This window comes from Lasioglossum baleicum, chromosome 2, assembly GCF_051020765.1.
Source record: "Lasioglossum baleicum chromosome 2, iyLasBale1, whole genome shotgun sequence".
NCBI classification, from domain to species: domain Eukaryota; kingdom Metazoa; phylum Arthropoda; class Insecta; order Hymenoptera; family Halictidae; genus Lasioglossum; species Lasioglossum baleicum.
This window is the reverse complement of record NC_134930.1, coordinates 16,814,941-16,839,663: the sequence shown is the minus strand read 5'-3', so window position 1 is coordinate 16,839,663 and position 24,723 is coordinate 16,814,941. Positions and strand designations below refer to the sequence as shown.

At 42.3% G+C, this 24,723-nt stretch overlaps 2 protein-coding genes across 2 annotated transcripts in view; both read left to right on the top strand.

The window, feature by feature from the left end:
- The first annotated feature begins 350 nt into the window (after positions 1 to 350).
- LOC143218753 (uncharacterized) lies at positions 351 to 4,489 on the top strand. The gene is made up of 5 exons (XM_076444181.1): positions 351 to 658; positions 979 to 1,059; positions 1,196 to 1,729; positions 1,818 to 2,921; positions 3,782 to 4,489. Exons 1-5 carry the CDS (start codon positions 580 to 582, stop codon positions 4,132 to 4,134), a joined length of 2,151 nt encoding a protein of 716 aa, XP_076300296.1. The 5' UTR covers positions 351 to 579; the 3' UTR covers positions 4,135 to 4,489.
- A 3,478-nt stretch (positions 4,490 to 7,967) lies between these two features.
- The window catches only part of LOC143221698 (uncharacterized), a 261,806-nt gene continuing 245,050 nt past the window's right edge, over positions 7,968 to 24,723 (top strand). The window contains exons 1-2 of the mRNA XM_076447146.1: positions 7,968 to 8,263; positions 19,352 to 19,419. Coding sequence (XP_076303261.1) covers positions 19,355 to 19,419 — 65 coding nt within the window. The 5' untranslated portion in view covers positions 7,968 to 8,263; positions 19,352 to 19,354. The remainder of the gene's footprint in view (positions 8,264 to 19,351; positions 19,420 to 24,723) is intronic.

Genomic DNA, 24,723 nt, shown 5'->3' with positions numbered 1-24,723 from the left:
TTTCAAAAATTTATTTCCAGTCTCAATGGAGAGTTGTAGTTGCTTTAAATGGATAATCTACAAAGCTTCATTATTTCCTCCTTTTGTGTAGTCTTTTACATTTGGTTTGTTGTTTTTGTGTCCTATTAATTTCAAATTTATGCAAATGTTTATTAAATATTTATTTGGGTGACCCACATTTTCTCCAACTGCATAAACCATTATTTGATATAAAAGTAATATTTGCAGCAAAAACCTGTTTGCTTCTTACTTTAATTCTATACAATCCAAATACCCACGGCAGATTTAATTTGTTTCCGGCGAATCATCGGGTATTGATGAAACTGAGGTAAAAGCGAGTATTTATGAAATAAATCGGGGATAGTTCGCTACCGCTCGATTCCAAAAGGAAAATCGAGTGGAGAAAACAGAGAAACGGTCCGGGGAAAATCAGACAGTCTGTCGAACCTGTCAACAAACCCTGAAGAGATCAATCGAGCCAGGAAAATCGGGGAACTCTGTCTGCCACGTCTGGCCTGCCGACAAAATTCACCCAGTATCCACAGTCCTGCAGAATTTTTTCAACGTACGCCGGACATCATGCTACGGGGACATGTTGGCTCTCTGGAGCTCATACGGGGTGTTTTCAACCCCCTTTTCCGAAGAAATTTTACTGCAAGTGAGTTGCTTCGGTAACAATCTTTTTTTAAAAAAGCGGAATTTAATTTGTCAGATTTCTTGCTCGAGAAGCATTCATTTTAGGGTCTGCTGTCACGGTTTATTGTTTTTCTAAGGTTCTGTTTTTGGCGTTTATGGGGTTAGTTTTACCAGAAATCAATTACCATTGAGTTCCTTTAATGATTCTCTTCTGGGTCGACTCACTCTGTTTATAAGAAAATAGAATGTTTATTATATTTTCAATGCTAACAATTTTCTTAATCTTTAAGTACGTCTTAATAAATACAACTTGATAAATAAATTGTTCCTCACTGCTTGCAGCATCAGTACGTTGCACGGACGACAACGACAGGAAGAAGGTGGAGGGTGTATTTTCCTGGCTCAAGGACATCTTCAAGTCAGGTTAGAAACATTTACCCATTCGCTATAATTAACGTTACCTAATCGTCGACAACTAAAGCAAACATTTTCCTCGGTTGCAAATTCGCGACTCGATCCACAAACGGAACTAAACCAGCGCTAATGTAACGCTTTGTAGAGGTTAGGGTCGAAGAAGCTCGAAACTCGATAGATGTCCAAATCAAGGACACTCCGAAGGACTACCCGCGATACTTCGCCCATAATATTCAAAGTTGCTCGTCCCCAGAGGTAGCCAGCAGAGTTGAAAGTAACGTGGACACAAAAATCAACTCGACGTCAGAGTCCGTCAGCCATTTCGGATGGTACCCTAGTCCTTTGAGTCGCAATCTCCTGTTGGTAGCTCAGAGAATGGATACCCAGATCCGAGGAGTTGCGAATTGCTCCCCTAGAAACACGAAGCCTCCTATCAGAGAGCCTAACATGCCGGAGAAGCAACAAAGGAAGGATGACAAAGACAAGAAGAAGAAGAAAAAGAAACCGGTGTTGCGAACTGATGCTTCCGAGGAGTTTCCTGATATCGTTGCTGTGGAGGCAGGACAGGGTCTTGCTGGTAACCCGGACGTCAACTTCCGGTACCAGTGGGGCATCAAGATCCCCGAAGAAATTGGCCAGGCGACCCAGGATATCCATAGCGAATATATTTGGGGCCAAGGTTTGTACATTGAGCCTGAAACTGAACTAGTCCATTTACCAAAAATTGTATAATTCCAATAAGTTATGTTATTGTTACATTCATTCAGCTTCCCTCCCACTCACCGACAACCCGAAGGGTCTCGGCATGAGTATGAGCACGTCGGACACGGAGAAATCAAGCGCAAAAGCCGAAACAGTCGGACCGGGTCAACCGGCCCAGTCGATGGAACCCAGCGGCGTCGACGAGACAGTGGAGGCAGTAGACAAAAGGGCGCCCGCGAAGATAGTGAAGAAAGCGGCGGAGTCGTCGAAGGACAATACACCTTCCGACGAGGACTACAACATTCCAACGGGGGCCGGGTTCGACGCCGAGATCTCGGCTTGGAAGGACCTAGTTCTAAAGTCCAAAGTTCCTATCGACACCTCCAACAAAGATGAGTTTGTGTCGGACACTAAAAGATCGGCGGACATGCTCAGCATCCGTCCTGAGCCACCAGAGCCGAAACTGGATGTCCAAGCGATTCCATCGACGAACGAAGACGTCATGAAAGATGAAGACGAAACGGACATGTCGAAGGACGTGAAGGTTAACTTGAAGAAGCTGGACGGCAAACGGACTGGTGATGTGCAGAAGATAGACAGCAAGAAGCTGCACACGTCGCGGACGTATAATTTGGAATCATCGTTGGCTGCAACAGAGGATCATTGCTCCTCTAGAACTAAACCTAGAGCATGGACATGGGAAGCCATAAGTGGACTACCTAGACTGAACGTGGTGACTTTCTCCACTAGTTCTGAAAGATGGGCCAGTGCTGAGAAGATCAATGACACTAATGGGTCCGAAGCTGCTCTTAATGGGAAATCAACGAGTCACGACGACGTAGGTTTGGCAGACGTTGGGAACATGAACGATGTTGCGAGTCCTGATCAGCCGCAGTTACTCAGACAATCTCAGCAATATCAGACCGGCCAGCCAGAGATTGATTCCGACTTTGAGGATAGTCTGAACGTTATTGCAGACAGGGGGATCGAGATCTCTTTGCAACGCACGCAGGGGGAACAGGAGATCGATGATAGCAAGATGAACATGGCTGACAAGGATTCGATGGCTATGGAGGCTGAGCATCATCATCAGCATCCTAACAGCTTGACCCAGTTCGAGGATGATTTTGTGTCTGGATACGAGTCTATGTCTCTGGAACCGACGCAGGGTGAGTTGTGTGATAGGTAAACTGAGGATTTCTATAAACTTTTGGTATCTGCAAATTTTTAAAATATGTTTAAAACCATGAAACTCAGAGTTTTCATAAAGATCAGGGTAGTAGGATCAGGGTTGTTGAAATATTATTTCATCAATTGGATCTTTGAATAATTATATTAATTTATATTATTTTAGAAAGTTTGATTTCAAAACGGATAACTATATTTAAATACTAGCAATCGTCATTAGAATGATTACAAAACTACCCCCTCCCTTATATCATTCATATAATGAATTCAAGCTTCATTTATGAAATTTTATAATGATTATTTATTATTGATTTTTTTATATCATGAACTTATTTATATATCACAAAATAATATAAAATATTGCCACATGAAATATACATATATTCTTTTCAAGAGCCCAATTCTCCATTTGCAGACAATTTATACTCTCTCTCTCTCTATTTTTATAATTTTACTATAATTATCTTAATAATGATTACTATATCTACATTATGTATATATTAATTTTTATTTTAAATAATAAATATTTAAATTTAAAATTATTAAAAAATCATAATATTGAAATCTTATGAACCATCACACCTATAATTATACTATTAATTATTTCCATTCCCTCATATTTTACCCCACATATTTTCCAATTAAATCTATTGGACATCAATGATATTGAAGATATATGAATATGAATCCAGTGAAACTTTGTTGTTTTTTTTATTATTCTTTTATGAAACTTTTACCGTACATGGATACGTGCGAATGTGTGAGAACGACAAAGTTGTGTCATTATTATTGTTTTGGTCAACTGTTGATGCAATTAAGAACATAAGAAACGCTCTTGCAGAGAAGTCGGCAAAAGAAGATCAGAAAAAGGAGCAACCTACAGACAGCGATGTTTTCGAAAATGAATCTCCAGTCACCAATATGGACAATTATGTCAGCGACGGCGAGTACGTAAAAGTTCCAGGGGATCCTTACCCATACAGCAAGCAGCACTTCGAGAAATGGAGGATGGCGAAGGAAGAGATCGTAATCGGCAATTCGTTTGTTGACACAACGGCGAAGGACGACAATCCTGAAGTTCCGGTCGGTGACGCAAGGACTAGACAAATTGACAATTTGCCACCTGCCAGGAGCATGTCCCATGACATGCACATGAGGAACCAGTTGTCGCGAGGCAAAGGTGTGCCTGATTAGAACGATAGGTAGCGGTGTCAGTCTACGAAGTTTTCGATTTTCAATGGTCAGCTGGTTGATTCGAAAATTGAATCCTCGAGATTTCTGACTAAATTTTTGTATCGTCCTGTCACTCGTTTGCTCAAATGTATAATTATATATACTTATAATTATTCATCCATTACGTCCACGTTGAAAAATAGGAATACAAAAATTGTTTATTAGTAGAATGTGAAATCCAAATAAATATCATTGGACTTTACACAGATGGTATGATTGTATGTGTTGCCTTCTAAAAACGACAAGATTGAATTTAAGGGGTTCGTCGTTTCGTAATCTTTATAATTTGAATAATTGGAAAATAAAAAATCTGAAACTGGTCATAATGATCGGTAGTGATAGTTTAACAGATTATCATAATTTTATTAGATCTATGGCCCATGGGTACGTATTCTTTAATAGATCCTCCAACAGCAATAGGAATGTAATACAAATTTTGAAAATGTAAAAGAGAATTTTTAAGTCTACCTTTGCCACAGTACAGTTATTAAAAATCCTGTTAAGAGGCTTTCAGTAGATGAAGCGTTAAGAAAGAGCTTATTCAAAATTGTACAAAATATTTCCACGATTGGGAACAGATGAAACACTGCTTCAGCGTTCCACTATACCAGACAATAACCTGTCAGCATCTTCAGGACTGAGATGTGGCCTTGGATCAAAATCCAGGTCCGGAAGACGAAGAGCGAGCAGATTCTGCGTGTCGTCTCTAGATCGTCGCTTGGTCCCGGAATGCCTGCGTCGCGAGACTCCGGAGAAATACTTCCTCATTCCTCGATCAGCAGTGACGTCATGGTCGAATAAAACAACCACGGACCAGGACGATTGGCTATCGAAAGAGCAAGTGCCGCGACGATTCCACGGATGGTCGAGCCGCTGTCGGCCATTGTGACTGTTTGGTGAGTGGATAACTTCCTTTTTACATTGAACTATTTGCTCTCGATCACACAGTGGGCTGGAAACCCATTTCTTCGTCGTCGAAATTATTTCAGCGTTACTTTAATGTTATAGTGTAGTAGGCCTATGAAGTCTATGAAGTCAAAAATTAATATTTCAAGACTCGAGGTGACCTCTATATTTTATAAAAAAATTTTATATTGAAATTTGTAGAAAAGTGACAAACATTAATTGAACCTTGTCATTTGATGCTCCATAACGATTTCATTTCTAAAATATCTAATACGTTGAGTTATTGATATAGAAAAATTTGTTGCAAATATGAAACTTGAAAAATGGAATTTTGCCGATAAAAAACGGGTTTGCAGTCCATTATGCGTTCGTATGAACGCGCTAAAGACAGGCTGTACAGTGGAAGGATCGAGGTGGATCTCGAGGAAACGATTTCCACGGTGATAAAGACGGGATACAAAGTGGATCGGGCGCGGAGGCATCGTCTCTGGTGGCAATTAGAAAAACCAGGTGATACCTGGAACGTTTAACGCGAGAGTTCCTGGATCCCGACTCTGAACCGATGATTACGGCTTCTTGATTCCTCACTCATGGTTCTTGATTCTTGGTTCTTGTGTAGGGTGTCGATCGTACGACGATCGGACGGTCGAATCGTAATTAACGTTTCGATCGAGCCTATTTGCGTTACATTAGCGCTGAGTGGATCGTCCTCGTAACAAACGAGACCGCGCGCCGCGCGCCGGTTCGATTAATAAGCTGCCGGCGGAAAGTCATTTTATTACCGAATTACCGCGCCGCGGAATAGTCGTTAAAGCCCGGCTCTCGATGTCGGCCCTTAATTGGAGCGGTGTAATTGCGGAACAAAGGCATTATTCGCCGCGGAAGCCCGGGATGCGGTCTAATGGCCGATCGAGAATGCGTGAGCTTTTTTCAGAAGCGGTACGCAGATGTGTGTGCAGAGTATTGTCTCCGTACGTGTGAAAACTTCACGGCCAAAATTTCATTGGTAGACTGTGGATTTCTATGCAAAATAAAAATTTTGCACATCGATTAGACACGAAATAAGTTTTTCCTTTTTTTTTTTACTGATTTCAATCAGTTCAAAATAATTATGCCCCTGTACTCCCTTGAACTTTTATTTATTTCAAATTGTAATATCCGCAGTCATTTGCATCCTCTAAAAGGAATACTGAAATAGTGAAACTTTTTTATTTTGAATTATTTCTCTATATGAAAATTGTACGGAAGCATTTGCGACTCTTTTCCGATTCAAATGAATCCAAGCACGGTACTATTTCGAGCGTGTTCACTCGTTTAATCTGAGATTGACTGGAACCTCGATTATCCGAGCCGAGATATCTGAAATCTCGAGATTAATTTTTAAGAAACAGAAGTGGATTTGCTTTTTAGTAAATTTGATAAGTTTAAATATGTGGATTGTTTTGAACAGAGACTCGAAATACGCTCATGACAGACAATCCAACGAGTCTGTCGAATCCCAACAGTGGCGGTGACTCGTCATTATCGTCATCGATGCACGCAATGGACGGTATCGACAAACCGGAAGACAGAAGACATGAAGATGACAAATCTTCGTCTCGCGAGGGAACTATACACCCTGATTCGCATAATACGATGCCTGGGAACAATATTTCGAAGCCGAATGTGTCAGAAGGTAACTTTTTAGAATGTAGACTTGTGCGTTTGTGACAGACTTTAATTGAAGACATGCATAATTGTAAGAATACCAGAAGACTCATTAAAATTATTGTATACATTTCTGGTCATCCTGGAATTACGATAGAAAATTTTTATTTTGTATGAAGTCTCATTTTAGATAGACAATTGACTTTGTTTCGTTGAAAATGGAGAAAGATCTTTTCAATCAGCAAATATTTTCAAGACCAGATTATATGAACAACTTGTGATTATTATTGCAGCTAGAAAGGGACTAGACACGAAATCCAGAGCAAAAGGCTTGATTATGAACAATAATTCCAATGATAAAAGGATCAAGGAAGAAAGTATTCACGTCATTAGGCAGAAACGCTTATTATGTATGTTAATCGTCATTAATTAGATTGTAAATGTAATAAATTAAAAATAAAATTATTTCTCTTTTTGCTCTCGAATACATTCCTATTCATCACTTTCTTACAATTGATTCAGACAATTTTTATTTTGCATAGACATCCGCGATCTAATTAAAACGTATTTGTATGTTTCATAGCGGTGAGCAAGAGGGAAATCGAGGAAATATACGAACAGAAAAATTACTCGTATCTTCAACCGGAAGAGATGAAGAACCTGCGCTTCAGTGTCCCACGTCCCAATGATTCATCGTCAACCTAATCAATGAAAAATACCAGTCGCAGTAAATGAAATTACATCGCCTGCTATGTACATTTTTATTGCTATTCGAAAGTAATATTAAATGACTATTTAAATGAATAAGTTTCTGTTTCTGATCTTCATTATTATTCTTCATCTTCATCTTGTTATCCGCAGCTTTATTTAGGAGTTATTAACGAAAAACACGGACCAATCAGAGCGCGACCTAGACACGAGTTAGGACAGTCGGCCCGGCGCGCCAGCTGTCTATTGGCCGACTGTCCCAACTCGTGTCTAGGTCGCGCTCTGATTGGTCCGTGTTTTTCGTTAATAACTCCTAAACAAAGCCGCGGATAACATTTTTGCAAAGGAAAATATCGCTTGAAATGGTCTCAGGAACCACCCCCTTTCGGGATTTTCACGAATTTTGGGACACCCTGTATATTACTATCTGACTACCAAAGAGCATTCTGTCTACTGCGAATAACCTATATAACCAGTTTACAAGTTATAAATTTCTACAGTCCAAGGCTTACAATTTGCGATACTAAAACAAGAACTATAACCCCATCACACCGGTATGATCGAGCAGTGTTCAGTTGGCATTGCGTTGCCTAATCGTCTACCCTGAAATTGATAACAGTGACAGTTCCGATCGAAGATCGTTCGCGCGAACCTAACCCAACTTTCGCGACGAAACACCTCGTCGCGCCTTATCGTCGCGTTCTACAATCTCGTCGATCCTCCATCGCATGATCCGCCGATCTCGTCAAGACACAATCCTCTTCAAATCCAGGATCATTCGCGTGCGATTTTCGATCCGCAGAGGAGGTTCTAACCTGCACGAGTCCAGGTGAGTCTCCCTGAAATTAAATAATTGAAACGTTAAAGTACCTATTTTTCTAGCTTTCTAACATTTCTCTATTGTCAAAATTAAACTGTGCCTACTGAATTAATATACTGCTAGATGTACACTGCATTGTCTATTCATCCGTGATTATCTCTAACCAAGAAAAGCTAAGTGAAATATAAGACAGTAAAAACCGCGAACTAGATCACTGAGATATCAGGGTGGTCTCGATCACGATCAACGCTTCGGAATCGCTGGATCCCTTCAGAAAAAACTTATCAGCGCATCTGCCGGCTCGAGGAAGCTGAACGGGTTCACCAGGTTCCGAAGGGCAATCAGGTGGTCCAATCTAGCATTATTCCCTGGACTGATTGCGTTGTCGAGGGAAGGAAAGGGGCGGAAAGAATCGAAGTATACGCAACGGTACAGGGCCTTGTGTACCTTGATTAGGACCGGCTGCGATTTGAATGATTAGATAGGGTCGGGACGATTCGGAGATGCTGTTACCGCCGGCGAAATAACAGCCTCCGGGGCTGGAAACGGGCCCGTATTCGTGACCGGTAGGCACGCATCTCCGCGGGTCGATAGTTCGCACGGAACAACGTGCCGCATCCTCTTTCTCCGATCCACGGCTATTGCACACACGCGCACGCCGCTGCAGACTGCACACGGCTGCGCTAAGTACACGTGTCGGTTCCGGCGACCTAGCCAATCGTTCTCCGCCTTATCACCCTTCCCACCCCGCCGCCGATCCTCGACAGGTGTGTCCGGTGCGGATTAACGCGCGATCTCCTCTCCCAGATCCGCCAGGATCCACCCGAGAGATCCCATTGCGCGCCGCGCCGCGTGTGGCGATTTCCTTGATCTTCGCCGGAAATCGTTCGGCGAAATCCCCTCTTTAATTATTCCAGTTCTCAATTTTAGTTACTGGATGAGTGCTAAAGTTATTGATTCAGAGTTGCTCCGGATTGCTTTGAATTCCTTTGATCTGCGTTGCTCTGAATTGCTATGAATTGAGTCCCTTTGAATTCTTATGATTTGATTTGACTTGCTCGGAGTTGCTCCCCGGATTGCTTTAAATTCCTTTTATTTGAGTAGCTAAAATGCTTTGAATTCTTTTGATTTGTGTTGCTCTGAATTGCTTTGAATTTCTTTGATCTGAGTTGCTTTAAATTTAGATGCTTTGAATTACTTTGATTTGAGTTGCTCTGAATTGCTTTGAATTGTTGAATCGAGTTCCTTTGAATAGTTGAATTGAGTTACTTTGAATTGTTCAATCGAGTTGCTTTGAATTTTGATTTTACCGAACAAGTCTCCCCGGTTCAGCGGAATATTGGAGATCGTGAGGTCAAAGGGCTCTGTTTTCCGGAAAAGGTTTTCCCGGAAGGTGGTTGCGACGGTGCACAGCTGGTTCGATTTTAAGGCGCGTTCGAGCGGGCCGAGATTACACGAGCAATTAACTTTACGACACTTGGCAGCGTTCGAAAATCCTCCGGCGTGGGTTGTTAAAGGCTCGCGTGCTCGACGTCGAAGGCTTCGGGGGCCTCTCGTCAGCTTAAAGCCCGCGACACCGTAAACAAAGCCTGCGTGAACCATACACTCTTCCTCCTCCTCCTCCTCTTCCTCCTCCCATCCTCCCCCGTTATTAATAATAACCGAAGCGCCGATTTCGGCTGTGAAACCGAGAGGCAGGGAGACGCGGTGTGTTTCAGCTTCCAGCGTTTAAGTTGGCTTCGGCTCGTGACGGCCGTCTCGTACGAAAACATTCTTCGTCGATTTACTTTCGGGAATTCACGCGTAAACGTTGACGTATTTAAGGGAGGCTGTAAACCATCTATTTCGGTGTCCCGACGGGAATAATCGCTGCCGACGTCGCGTTATCGGCTCGCCCGACACGCTCCTCGATCGCTTTTTTCCGTCACTCGTCATCTTTGGCCGTCAGCCTGATCCTCCAAGAATAACTACGGTAATACACCTACTGGACATGTGTGAAAAAGATGTGCATAGTATTTCGGAAAAAATTTATCCCCGATCCCGCGAGATACTTTCATGAGACTTCCATTGACGTATTCGTGACGCTTTCCTGATTAAAATGAGACCAAACACGACTTCATTTCAAGCACATCTGCTTGTTTAAACCACGATTCTGTGAAACCTCCATTATCCGAACGGACGCTATCCGAATCTTCTGTTTAATTTAATTGATATTGAACTCTGTGTATATTCGCCCATATACAGCACGATTCATCATACAAATCGGTGAAAATTTGATCTAGCAACATAGTTAGTTTGGATAATCGAGGTTCTACTATATCATGGATTAAACAATTAAATACAATCCAAATTGCATCGTGCTTGGGCTCATTTTAATCAGAAAAATGTCACGAATATGATGGTAAAAATGCTTCATAAAGAAATCATGAGAGACAAAACGATTATCATTGTTTTGTTCACTCCCTTGTTGCGTTGAACACCAGCGGGAAGAAATTCAATGTAAGTAATTCGCGCCGACGTTTCCACGTCTACCAAGACACGACTGTACTCCTGGATGGATCACACTTTTATAACCGGTCAAAATGAATTTTTGAGTTCCGCGTGCGACGAAAGGCGCGTCAAGGTCAAGCAACGAGTAAAACGTTATCTAATCGAGATGCTCGTCCTCGCGTTACAGAGCTGCCGTGTATATCGGCATTTGCTATCGCGAAGGAAGAGGATGCCTCGTCGTCGGGTAGGATTCGCCGGACTGAACGACGACGGTACGACAAGGAGTTATGATATCGGCGCCGATCGCCGCGCCAAGTGAAAACACGGTGGCGTGAGTAATATACAACCATAGGGCGATCTTTTATAGTGCAGGGACTCCGAAGGGAATGATCCGCGGCCAACGTCGGCCGAGATAGGATCGTTCTAACCCCCGCGCGAACCAGAGGAGAGGGTCAAGGAGGAGCGAACCCGGAGCAGTCAGCGATTCTAGTCGTAAATAAAACCGTGTCTGCTACCAATGCCAATCCTGGACCTCCGAGTACCTGTCCGAGGGCAGTGCGTTACCACTGCCAACTCGAGAAAACTCGGGAAAATTTATAACGGACACGTTGCAATCTATACCACGCGATCTGACGAGGTCCGACGAGATTTGACGAGATCGAGCCAACCTTTCACGGTCGACACAATAAAGCCTTGATCTAAGAAAAACCCTCGGGTCCGTGCTGTTTCTTAGATCCTGTGGTTCTGAATACAGTTGAAATTGTATCGTGTTTAGTGTCATTTGAATCAGAAAAATGTCACAATTCCGTTGGCGAAAGTCCCATAAAACAATAAAGAAATTTTGTAGTTGAATTAGTAGTGGTTCACAACCGATATACCCGACTCCGTATCCAATTACGTTGGCATGTTTACACTTCACACTACTTGATGATTGAGGCAGCTTCTCGGACTAATTTGGGGCATGCCCCTTAGTGTAGGGAATATTCGTTTTCCTTAGATCGTATACTTACCATTAACTGCATTGTATTTTGCAATTTGGCAACGTTATTCTACGTTACATAGCATGTCTTAAGTCAATGGCCAGCTAAAGTAATTTCAGTTGGCAATCTCTTGCTCAACCCATTCCGAATGTTCACCAGGTTGCTCGGAGATCGCCTAAAAATCAGATCGAACGGTACACTACGATTCCGTTCGATTCACCCAGTGCTCACGGGGGCCGCGGTGAAAAGTCCGACTGAATCGCGTCGATCTTTAAAAATCGAGGATCGTAACGACACGCTGATTGCCATGCCGCGATTCCCTCTGGTTCCCGAGTCCTTCGAGCAGGAATCATCATCGTGCCGATCGTGCGAAACTCGTTACCACGGGCCGTTAGACAACCGAGGGAAGAGACAAAGTATCGGGGACGGCGTTGACGAGCGAATCGCGGAAACGATAACGCGTCGCTGATCCCCGTTCGCAATCGTAACTTCGTTCCTATGAGTGTCTCCATAAACGCAACTTTTCTTAGATTGTTGCATTGTAGCATGTACGAATTTGTTCTAGATTGCCCGGAAGCTTGAGTACCGAAAAGCATAACACAAGATATATCGGCAAAACGATAATAATTCAATGATGCAACTTTGTACTTAATTATTTTGTGACGGAGTGTTTACCAACATACTCGCGACACTTTTCCGCGTAAAACGAGTACAAACACGACCCAGTTTGAACGACAGATACTTATTTAATCCAAACCTCTATTAACCGAACTAAGTTGAAGGCGAGCGTTCTACTATGTCGTGTTTGGACTCGTTTTGAACAGAAAAATGTTATGAAATGGAAAACCCCGTGCATATTTTCCCAAATTTGAATAATCTATGCAATAGCAATTTAATTTCCTGGCAGTGACGGAAAAGAAAATGGAACCACAGTCGCTACGCACCGAGGCGATAATTCCTGGCTAGGTTTACGTCGGGCGGGTTCGGGGCTGGTTATCACGGGGGTGGTATCGCGTATCGGGGGGCGGTAAATCCACGGATCGACGTGTCAACGCGTTCGACGATTCTCCCCGCGGAGAATTGTGCGGCGAGGCCTGCGGTTGACGTCGATTAATCACTGTGGCCAGCGTGCGTGGCTGCGGGCAACGACGTACCGGTGACTTGCAACATAGCCCGCCGCCTATCATATTAACGGGTAATTGAAAGATATCCGGCCGGAAAGCAGCCCCGTGATTTTTTGTGATGTCACTACGAACGCCACGTCGCGTCGCCTCGCCTCGTGACGCTCGGATTGCGCCGAATGATCGGGGGGTGACTTGCACCCCTTGTCTTCGGACCTTGTCACGCTCCTGCGGACGATCTTGACTAATCTTGAGACAGCAGTCGACTACTTTTTTTCATTTCGGAAGGATAGAAATGACTGCAGGGGAAGTTCAGAGAAATTAGGCTTCGTAATGAACTTTGGAGAGAATTCTAAAATTGAGTTGCTTTGAATGAATGAATTGAATTGTTTTGAATTTCTTTGGATTATTGAATTGGATTAAATGACTGCTTTTAAGTGCTTAGAATTATTGAACTGAATTTCTTTGGGTTACTGAATTGCTCCGAATTATTTTGAGTTGCTTTGAATGATTGAATTGAAATGCTTTGAATGATTGATTTCGAGTGCTTTGAATGAATGAATTGGATTGTTTCGAATTTCTTTGAGTTATTTAATTGCCCTGAATTACAGCATTGAATTGAACGATTCATTTTAAGTACTTTGAATTATTGCATTGAATTGTTTTGAATTATTAAACTGAATTTCTTTGGGTTACTGAATTTCTGTGAATTATAAAATTGAATTGCTTTGAATTGTTGAATAGAAATGCTTTGAACGATAGATTTCAAGTGCCTTGAATGAATGAATGAATTGTACAAATGATTGTGTTCTTAATTCGCTACCATAGTTTAGACTTCAGACACTCCCGCGCCATAAACGCGTGCTGGTTCCCGCAGTCCCGTTGCAGCGAAAGGACTGCAGCACTTTCCAGCTTGAATAAAACCATTGTTGCGTACCATAGAATTTCATTTTCTCAAACTCGCCGCAGGACAAGACTGAATTAACAGTTGATGTGCTTAGTTTAATTCATAATAATCTACGACAACGTACATCATTATACTATTTTAACATCCCTCTTCCCAGGACCTCTCTGACAAAAGCACAGATCGTTTACCAAAAGGTTAAATCACGGTTCCCATCGAATTTTCGTGTTTCACGCTCTCCCGGCCAGTTTCCATTGCAATTTACTATCATAAAATCGGTAATCGAGAATGTACGGGGCTGTAGCTCGAAAACTGATTTATTGAGCCTTCTAAACTAATAACTAGACTTTAGTTCAGTAACGTCAGTGTTTATGCGAAACAAATATTTTCCGAGTCGATAGCAAGCAACAAGAATTAAATAAAAATTAATGTAATCCTTTAATAATGTTCGTCAGTCGAAAATAGATTGACAAAAATTGACATAAAAATAAATTGCAATTTTTATTAATAATGTCCACGAAGTTTTCGTTAGTTTTTGTCATTTCATCGTGGACACATGTAGGCAGCACTGGGTATGGTTAAATGACCTAATTCGAGCACACTACTGAAACAACAGGCTGTTCCCTAGTGACACCCGAACCGCTGTCTTTTCCCAGGGTTATCTGGGGCGGTGAAAAACGATTTGTGCTGGGGCTGTTCCGTTGCCCTAATTAGTGTTCTAGGCTGCTCTACAATTATACTCCTCTGTAATTAAATAGTTATACCTAAAGAAAATGAAAAGAAAAATTGATTTTTGAAATTTCAAACCGAGGATATAGTGATTTGCACAGCTCGTAGGCGATTTATTAGACAGCGGATCTTCATGCAAAATAAAAATTTTCTACCTGATTTGCAACCAACTGGAGGGAAATAGAAATTGATTTTCTTTCTTAATATGTTTAATAGGTCGAAAATAACGTAACAGTGCTTTTAAATTCTTTTGATGTTTTCACTGTGTCGAATTACACCTACTCATTTTTATTATAAATGCATAAAATCCGCTGTCTAATGATTATAGTAGATTGCAGGACATTTGTTCGCGGTTTCCGCGGCGATATCCAGTTGTTTGTCGCTGCGAATCTTGTCAACCGATTAATCACGGTTCGCGGGTCCCTAATTTTACGGTGTAATGCAATTTGGTTCTCCACGGACGAACAGTAAGCACACCGAAGGCGGAGGGAAGTCTGAGACACGATCAGCTTATTCCACTCTGCTGGACGGCCAAGTAACACTGATGTGATTAAGCCCCTTCGCAAATTATGCCATTACACATTAGATAAACGTCTGTTTGACTTCGCCTCTCTTGGCACTGTTCCTACGCCGATGCGCTTAATACCGATTTAAACACGTGCTGCAGACGCTCGCAGTTTGCGACACGTTTCTGCATATTCCTTTACGAAAACTGGATGCTTCGAAGATCTCAGGGACCTCGGCTGGATCTACTCGGTACAGAGATTCCGGTGATTATCTTTTCGAAGTGTTCGAATTACAGGGTGGAAGAAAACTGCGTGTCGGCTGTGCAATAAAAGATCCTGTAATAATATCCTACATGTTTTGTTGTTGTACTTTGACACGTTTTTAACTGAGCTACTTAGAAAATGTCTCTTGGAAAGTAATGTTGAAATTTCATTCAATTACAAATTATTATACACATTTTTAACAATAAATTCAATTCAATATTAACTCATGAAGTTGTTAGATATACTGAGATTTATTTGTCTCATTCGTGCAAAATAAAAATGTTCTGATTCGTTTTTGTCATATTTACCGACCACAGCTAAAATTAATTGCACACCCACCACTTGATCAATCTCGTTCCTCGCGACGAGGTCCAACCCCTAATTTCTTTTCCTCCCGAACCTCCATTTCATTTGGAAGACAAAACGATCATCGACAGAGGGAGGTTGATGACGATTGTATTCGAGTTCCCATACCGAAGATCGAAATCGTTTCCTCGTTACGACGAACGCAATAACTTTTCCTGGGAACAGCCGGCAGCACACTCGAATTAATTGTGCTCGTGACGAATGTCCTAATCGAATTCTCGATGATCGAGCGATCTTGATCGAAACCCCTCTCGCGGAAACAAAGAATAATTCTAGCAGTGAATCCGAAAAGTGAACCGATTCTCGAAGAATTATCAAAATTATTAGTTAGCTGACAGGGAAGTCCTCGCCATCAGTGGCATTAATTTTAATAAAATGTTAAATGAAAGACTCGATCAAACATTTTTGGGAGACAAAAAGGGAGTTGTCAGAACAATAAAAGATTTCTAAATACTTTTTGAATGCACTGTATGTATTGTCACTTGCCAGAAGCATTTTCAATTTGTGAAAAATCGATTTTGGTCGGCTCGTTAAATTTCCAATAAACAGAGGAGCTCGAACTTTTGACCCCGGGACCGAAATACGCTTGCTCCAAATTTACCGTGAAGCTTTCTTTGCGGCGTCGGGAGACGGGACAACGGGCTCGTTCTTTATCTCGTCCATCGAATAAACAAATTGTCCAGGAAAGGAACGTCGGCCCCGTTCTTCGAACGCTCGTTTTCCGGCTCGCGCCACGGTCCCCCGGTGTCGTGGCTATAAACAAGTCGTCGTTAACGTCGAAATAACGGTGTGGCAGCAGCCAGCCACCGCCGGCATGGCAGCTGTTGGCAGCGTGCCTCTGTTGACACAAGTTCGACAAACCCGTTGACAATGTCTCGGTTGCAGCCTTTCTTTTTACGATCCCGGGGCCATTAAGCCCTGATAAATCTCTCGGCCCCGGCCGTGGACGGATCGTTACGCACTATTTTCATCCGGCGTGAAAACATCGTTCTCCCCCGCACCCTCTCTCTCACCCTCTCCATTTCCCTCCGTTTCTCTCTCCTGCACAAAGGTGCATGTCCATTCGAGAGATTCCTATACTTGCCTATACTTAAGGGTAGGTATATTAACCCTTTACATCATCTCTGTAATTATTTATTCCCCCGTGCAACAGTTACTTACCACCAGTAGACTGCTGATCTTCATGCAACATAAAAATTGTCATCGACTGCAGGAGACAGTCGAGAGACATTTTATTCTTTCCTTAAGAACTTAATTTTTCTACTTTAATATTTATTATTAAGTTTCAGGCAACACCCTCTAAAATTTCCCTTACCGAAATGTAACACGCCGATCCTGAGATAGTCCAGTTTCGTTTCATCATACCTCGCACGTAGAGGGTGGGAACAGCTGTCACTTAGGGGTGGAAACATATTTTCCGGTATATCTCGCGAACGAGGGGGTGTAGAACAACAACTTTTTTTTCAATGGCGTGTTTTAAAACGGAGAATTGATGAAAGTAAAAATTCCCATAAAATGATTTAAACAATGTTTAAAAAAATGTATGTTTCAATTTTTCGCAAGCATCCGTCGATTTGAAGTTAAGGAGAGCTACTTCCAAGTGGATAGGCGGCTTGAGGCAAATCCCGTGGCGGGTCACGTTGACTGCTGCGGCCAGTTTGTCAACCCGGTGGCCACCGGGAGCAAACAAACGCTCCTCGCCACCCGTTACGCGACACACGACCTAGCCACCGCGAGCACGCGCCTTCGCGCCCAAGATTATTAATAGCCCTGCCCCCGGCGAAACTCTTTCCGAGACCTCGGGCACGGATCGAGCCAGCTCCTAAGATACCATCTGAGGGACTTAGGCCAGTGGGAAAAATTTTCGGGGTGCCGGGTTTCAGATCCGAGAGCCCGACAATGTTCTTCGATCGGAATTCGGTTGATGGAGGAGGACGTCTCGAGGACGACGTTCTTGCTCTCTCGGTGCGCAGCAGAAGCTGCTCCGAGGTCTCTAGGATAATACTTGCTGCTCGTTTTTGCGCGAGATTCTTTGCCAGACCGATATGCTGGAATCCTGATTTTTCGGATACCAACGTGGTTGATGAACGAGGTCCACCTGGGCTGGCCTGGTGAGAGGATCCTTTCAGAGGGATGAGAGCGTTGGGAAAACGGGATTGGAGAAAGTGTGCATGGATCGTGATCGATGCGGTTGGATGAGGAAAGTTGCCGGGATTGATAGAGATGATTGGTGGGTCGGTAGCTCGAACTTGTTGTTGAGGATGTTGAAAATTGTTCTCGAAAATTGTTGTTCGTTTTTGGGATTTTGTTGCCACAAGGTTGGATATATGTAGATAAGAGATCGATGATTTTATAGTGTGGCTAGATTCCTATACATCTGTTTTCATTTTCAAAAACAATTTTCAGTCAAGGGAAAGATATATGGCTCGGACTTGTTGTTGAGGATGTTGAAAATTGTTCTTGAAAATTGTAAATCCTTTTTGGGAATTCGTTGTGACAAGATTGGAGGAAGATAAGAGATCGATGATTTTATTGTATGTCTGGATCCCTGTAGATTCTTCTTCATTTTCAAGATGTTGAAATTTGTTCTCGAAAATTGTTGATCGTTTTTGGGAATTTGTTGCGGCAAGATTGGAGAAAGATAAGAGATCGATGATTTTATTGTATGGCTAGATTCCTGTAGATACTTCTTCATTTTCAGGATGTTGAAAATCGTTCTTGAAAATTGTAAATGATTTTTGGGAATTCGTTGTGGCAAGATTGGAGGAAGATAAGAGATCGATGATTTTATTCTTTGGCTAGATTCCTGTAGATTCTTCTTCATTTTCAGGATGTTGAAAATTGTTCTTGAAAATTGTAAATCATTTTTGGGAATTCATTGTGGCAAGATTGAAGGAAGATATAAGAGATCAATGATTTTAATGTATGGCTACATCCCTGTAGATACTTCTTCATTTTCAGGTTGTTGAAAATTGTTCTTGAAAATTGTAAATCATTTTTGGGAATTCATTGTGGCAAGATTGAAGGAAGATATAAGAGATCAATGATTTTAATGTATGGCTACATCCCTGTACATCCTTTTTCATTTTCAAAAAATATTTTCAGTCAAGGGAAAGATCTTATTGTCGAGGATGTTGAAAATTGTTCTTGAAAATTGTTGAGAAAGATAAGAGATCGATGATTTTATAGTATGACTAGATCCCTGTAGATCCTACTTCATTTTCAAAAAATATTTTCAGCCAAGAGGACAAGAAACATGGCTGCTAGATAACTAAAATTTATATAACACATTTAAAACGCTGGATCAAAATGGATTCCTTCATCCAAGTGCTAAAATTGTTACCCAAGATTGCTCAGGTTGTTGAACATGAAAATTGATAAACTGAAGCAACCAGGTTTTAGCTGAGGGTAACCGACGCCATAGATCCGTCAGTGGCACAGCGGCTTGGAAACGAAAGCTCCATGTGTTTAGGCACCGGGATCATAAGTATGTCACCAAGAGGACTAAGTTTCGCTCGTACATCACGCGGAAGTGGTTGACGAGCACGTGCTATCGTCGCTCTAAAATAAAGCGGAAATCGTGTACCTCGTTTGCACCCTCGTTCCAACCGGGCCAATTTACGAGCTAAAAAGTGACACGTGTTTTCGAGACCGACTCGCGGCGAATTGAAAGAATTAAGCTCCGTTCACTTAGCCGGAACACGAAAAGGCTGAACGATCTGTTTGTGTGTTCGCAGACGATGCCAGACGACGCCGAGTGCACGCCGAGGAGACTCGCGAAGAAGATCGAGGGATGCATCGTTAGGTATGTCTTTCACAATCCCTTATACTCTTAACTATGCCATAGTTTCTCACCCACTTTTCCAGTTCCTCGAAAGTCTCTTTCTCTCTTGGAACTCTCGAATTAAGTTAAAATAAGAATTGTAATTGTTACAAAAATTAGCGTAACTAAAATGTCTTAAGCTAACTCAAATTACATTAATGAAGATTAATACGGTGTATCAACTTTTAGGTTAATGAAGTATTAATATAAATTGCAAAATTGTAGGACCTCGTATAACCTCATTTAAAATGCAGCATTTCATACCAGCCTGTATAACGTGGTCAAACATGCAGATTTTTCAGTGGAAAAATTCTCAATTGTTGACCAATATGTGCTCTTTCGAACCCACTATTTATAAAATTTGTACGAAGTCTGTATGCCACAAAAAAAATTCACAGGACATTCTTTTTTTTCAATCTATTGAGAAACACACACCATTGTCTATGTCTTCTTCGCATTAAACTTGCGATAAAACGGTGAAAAAAAAATCGTAGTTCAAATTCCGAAACGTCGTTATGAAAAGGAGGCTTTAATCTTTAAAACCACGGTAATTTAATTAATGGAAAAAATTTGCCAACATCGGTGCACTCGTCTAAACTAAAAAATGTAAAAGTAAAGTAATGCCACGCCACAATCAAAGCACATTTTTTATTTTGCCGTGTTTCCACGTTTATTTTCTTTCAATCGCGAGCATCGATCGATCGAGCAAAAAATTCGAATTGGTTAACGGGGAACTGGGCGAGCCGAACGAGTTCAGGAAGGGACAAGGAAGGGACGAAAAGGGGTTGAAGGGTCGAGGATCGTTGACCATCCTCGCAGCCCAAAGGCATTCGTTGATTACCGGCCGAGCAGAGCCGCGGGATTTTAATTAGCAACGTTTGCTCCTCGCAAACATCCGGCAATCTGGCTTCTATCGTGCTCGCGGCTCGCGGGGCCGATTTCAAAGGAAAAATTCTGACTAGGATCTTTGACTATTTGCCATCCAGCATGAGCTTTCCTCTCGAACCGACTCTGCTTTGATAGCTAGCTCGCTATCGGGAGTCTTCCACGATTTTATCACTGCGAAACGAAACTTGTTTCCCATTGTCAATAGGCGTTCATCGTTCGGGAATATAGGATACCATCAACGCAAGTAAATTATATGCGTTTATGGGAAAAAATGAGTCGAAGAAACATCAGCTGAATATACTATTAAAATTATGGAGACATATTGTAATTTATGCAGTCTATCTTTGTTTTCATATACATTCGCAGTCTACTGATTGGCTAAAATATTTATACGATCACGAAACTCGCGTTTACCGGAGGAAAATTGCGGTCGCTCGCGCGATTCAGCATCGAATCACGAACACCAGTGTGCCGTCATTTCGCGACGCATTCTCGCGCGAAAGAAGTTTGATACTTATGACACAAATGACGCCGTTAAGCCTGAGAAATCGTAGGAAGCGGAATTCTCCACGCGCGACAAGAAAACGCGACGAGACCGCAAGAAACGCTAGAATCGAGGACTCGCGGGCGATCGCTGACTACCAGTCTTATACAGTGATCTCTGTCTGCGTTGGATCACTGTCTCCCTTGGATCTCTCGACCGCATTCAAAAAAATCCCATGAAGTAATTTGCTCTGACAATAATGCCTCTCAAAAATTGTTTCGCAGGACTCAAAATAATTTTAATCGAGAATGAAATAATCTGTGAGAAATGTGAAATTGATCGAGTGCATACACAGTTGTTTTTTCATTTACCTCGCGGATTAGTGATTATATCAAAAAACGTGTCAAACAAAACTTGTAGATCTAGGCAGGACCCATTATTTATATTGTATTACCTTTTTACGTGGGGTGAACAGTTTCCGGAAGAAATGGTGGAGAAAGTCCGATAGTGTCTGTTCTGGTTGTTCCTAAAAAAAGTACAGTAGCATTTTATGCGGCAGTATGATAATTGATTATAAAATTAAATGGTTTTAACAGGACTGTACACTTGCTATAAAGAGCCTCTGTCTTCCTTGGATCTCTGTGTTTCTTGGTGTCGTCTTTCCGGCACGGTTCGGTAAAAACGAAACGCGTCGTCGTCGCCGCGAGTACGAACCGTTAGGCGATCGTCGAGGCGTTGTTGAGGCGACGAGGGTAATATTTCAAAGCTTGTTGGGCGCTAGAGAGAGGACCGTGGCACAAGGAATGCCGGGAGTAATTTGAACAAACGTACGACAACGTCTCATTTGTCACGCGGTGTGACTTGTGACGCGACACCGGGGGCTACGAGCCAGAAATACATAGGCGATGGACAATTTTTTCACTAGAAATGCCGCAGCCAACAGGAATTCGATCGTAATGAGCTCTACAACACCCGTAGGACCGTTCTTGTAGAACAGCCACATTACCATAGATTTTTATGTTTCCTGGTGGTTATACATCTGCATTTGAGGCATAAAATTATGCGTTGAAAACTTTGGTTATCTACCAAATACTCTTGTGTTGTTTCCCAAGTCCACAAAATTATTTTAAAGAAAGAAATGAACATGTAACCAAAATATAAAAATTTGCAGTATACTAATATCTCAACGAAATTGAAACTTAGCAGAGGAATTACCGCGATCAAACGGATCAGTCTGGCAAAGAGGGGCACGCGCTCGGTCGAGGGTTAAGAAAGAGCGAGCATTGTGTTGCAACAGTGGTTTTCCGGTTCGAGCCCGATCAATTATAACCCGCAGCTACTCGTAAACTTTCACACGCAGCGAATCGGCGTGCAGTTAATGGAGCAGGATTTTCTCCGCCCACACCGCGAGAGTCGAAAGACGACGCGATCGTCGGATAAGTAAAGAGGTCGAAGTAATCGCACGGAAACGAGCAACGATATAACGTACAACAACGAACATTCGTTGTGTACACCGTGGAAGCCGGGGATCGTCTGTCCGGGCCGGTGAAAGTACAAAAACCAGCACCCTTGTCGTGGGTGACGGGGCGATTTCGACGACCCTCGTTTTGTAAACTAGGCGCGAGGGAATTTCCAGCTAAAAACCGGGTGATTAATGATCGCCCGGCCTCTAAAAAGGTCGTCGCGTCCCACGGGCCGTTTCTCTCCCTTTCTCTCTTGCTCCCTGTCTCTCGGCGAAGCAGTTCCTTAGGGCTGCGAGCTAGTAATTGATTCCGGATTACTTGTCGCCGACAAGAAACACGAGCGTCACGAGATGACTCTTGACATCGCATCACCGGTGTAATCTGTACACGGCTCCGACACGGACTGGAATTATTCCACGGGTCCTTTTTACAGGTCCTCGATTTACCTTCGTTCCGCGGAACGACGGATCTCGATGCAATCTCGCGCATTTTTCTGTCGCGCGAGCGGGGCGCCATCTTGGTGGAAACTCGCGGTGATGATCAGGAAAATTCTGAATTATCTATGGACAATTACTAGCGTGCGAATCTAGTAAATTTCGTTAGCAACCAGGATTAGGAAAAATACATTGAAAAATATGTTTAAAAAATGGCTAATTAACGCACATATCGTTCTTCATCTCTCTTTTTAGATGAAATAAAATTTAAGCATTCAAAAAATGTAGCCATAAAAAAATATAAATTTTCTTTTCTGCGAAATTTTTGGGGATAAACTCGTTTTACCACTGTAACTGTAAAGAAAATATTACGGCAAGGGGTAAAGTGTCGTCAATTCATAAAAATCTTTTACATATTAATCGGAAACGAAATTATTAGAGTTTTTGATTTGTGATTGAAGTTTGTCTGTTAAAGGACATATTAAAAAATCCTTAGCCATGGACAACATTAAAAAAATTATGGAATAATCGCCGATGGAGAATGTTTAGTAGACGACTGTTTTCAAAACAGTTCTCGCGACCTTGGCGGCTCTAGCAGAAGTGACCTTGACGTTTCGTTGCACGGCGGAAACCGTCTCCACTTTCCCATCATCATGATGACTGGTGGTGACCTTTCGCACCCAGCGCGGTGGGGAAGTTCGATTTCAAGATAAGGCGGCGTGGCGGACAGGTTTTGCCCGGTGGAAAAGAATGAAAACGATTTGCGGTCAGCAGCGCCGCGTCTGAAATCGAGTTTGCAGCCAGTTTTTCTCGGAGGCTGGCGAACCCCCGACCGCAAATCGCTCCAATTTTTCCGCGTCGCGAAATCAACATTAATACCCCGAACCGGGAGCGTAATCCGATACCGTAATCGCGTCTACCGCTATGTAAAACGACCTTATCCGGGACGATCCCGCGGGAAACCTCCGAATAACCCAGAAACTATTTTTTTTTCCTATTTCGAAGAGCTGTTGCATCGCCAGATTTAATTATTAAATAATCCAAGCAAATTGTGGGCTTTAAAAAAATTTGTCCACAATGCTGAATCACGTGTGAACATATTATAAAATGTTTTCTTTCTCTGTACGTCATTTAGTTTTCTCGGTAATAAATTTCGAGAACGACTGAGTTTTGCCCGATTCGATTTAAGAAAAGCAGTTACGGTGGCGATTAATTTCGGACGGGGATCGCTCGGAGAATTTTAATTATCAGCCCGTTGCCAGGCTCACTTGGGAACAAGGTCGAGATACGAGTGGTGACCTCCTGATCCCGCGATGCACCGGTGATTCAATTTGTTCCTCGGTTTTTTCTCCTCGCCGCGATGTATTAACATTCGTCTCGCGAGGGGGTACCAATTACAGTGACTGATCGCGGTGTGTCAGCCGAACGAAAATCTTCGTCGGTCGATTATGTTTCTGTCGGTTTTGGGATCGCACGACCTCTCGAGCCTCGGAAAAAAAATGGTTCCCGCCGATTCATCATATCTTTAACTCGTAGAGGCGCGTGGATTCTGACCTTGTCAAGCTTTAAGTGGAGCAGCATGATTCGAAAAAGGAAAAACACGAGAAAGCAATCATGTGCTATGCTGGATTATGCGATAATATACTTTTGCTGGAGTCATGACCTTTTGACCTTGACTCCCCATTTTGCGGATTTATAGAGAACACTTCATTTCAAAAGATTTTGCACATGGAGATCCGGACTTAACAACAACCAACTTTCCAAGTATTTATTTATATTTTTTAACGATATTGATATAGCCATTTTTACCGGATCATTTAACCTTGAACTCGATTTTCATATTCACAGAATGTGATCCTGCGATTTCGGTAAGCTTCGATTTTTAATTGATTTTTTAACGATATTGCGATTTTTGCCAGAAGTGCAACTATTTAAATCTGTTCCAGTTCTTTTAGTCGACTGCTCGGCCGCTCTTTACTTTACCGAACTCAAAATTTGTGCGTTTCTCCTACGAATT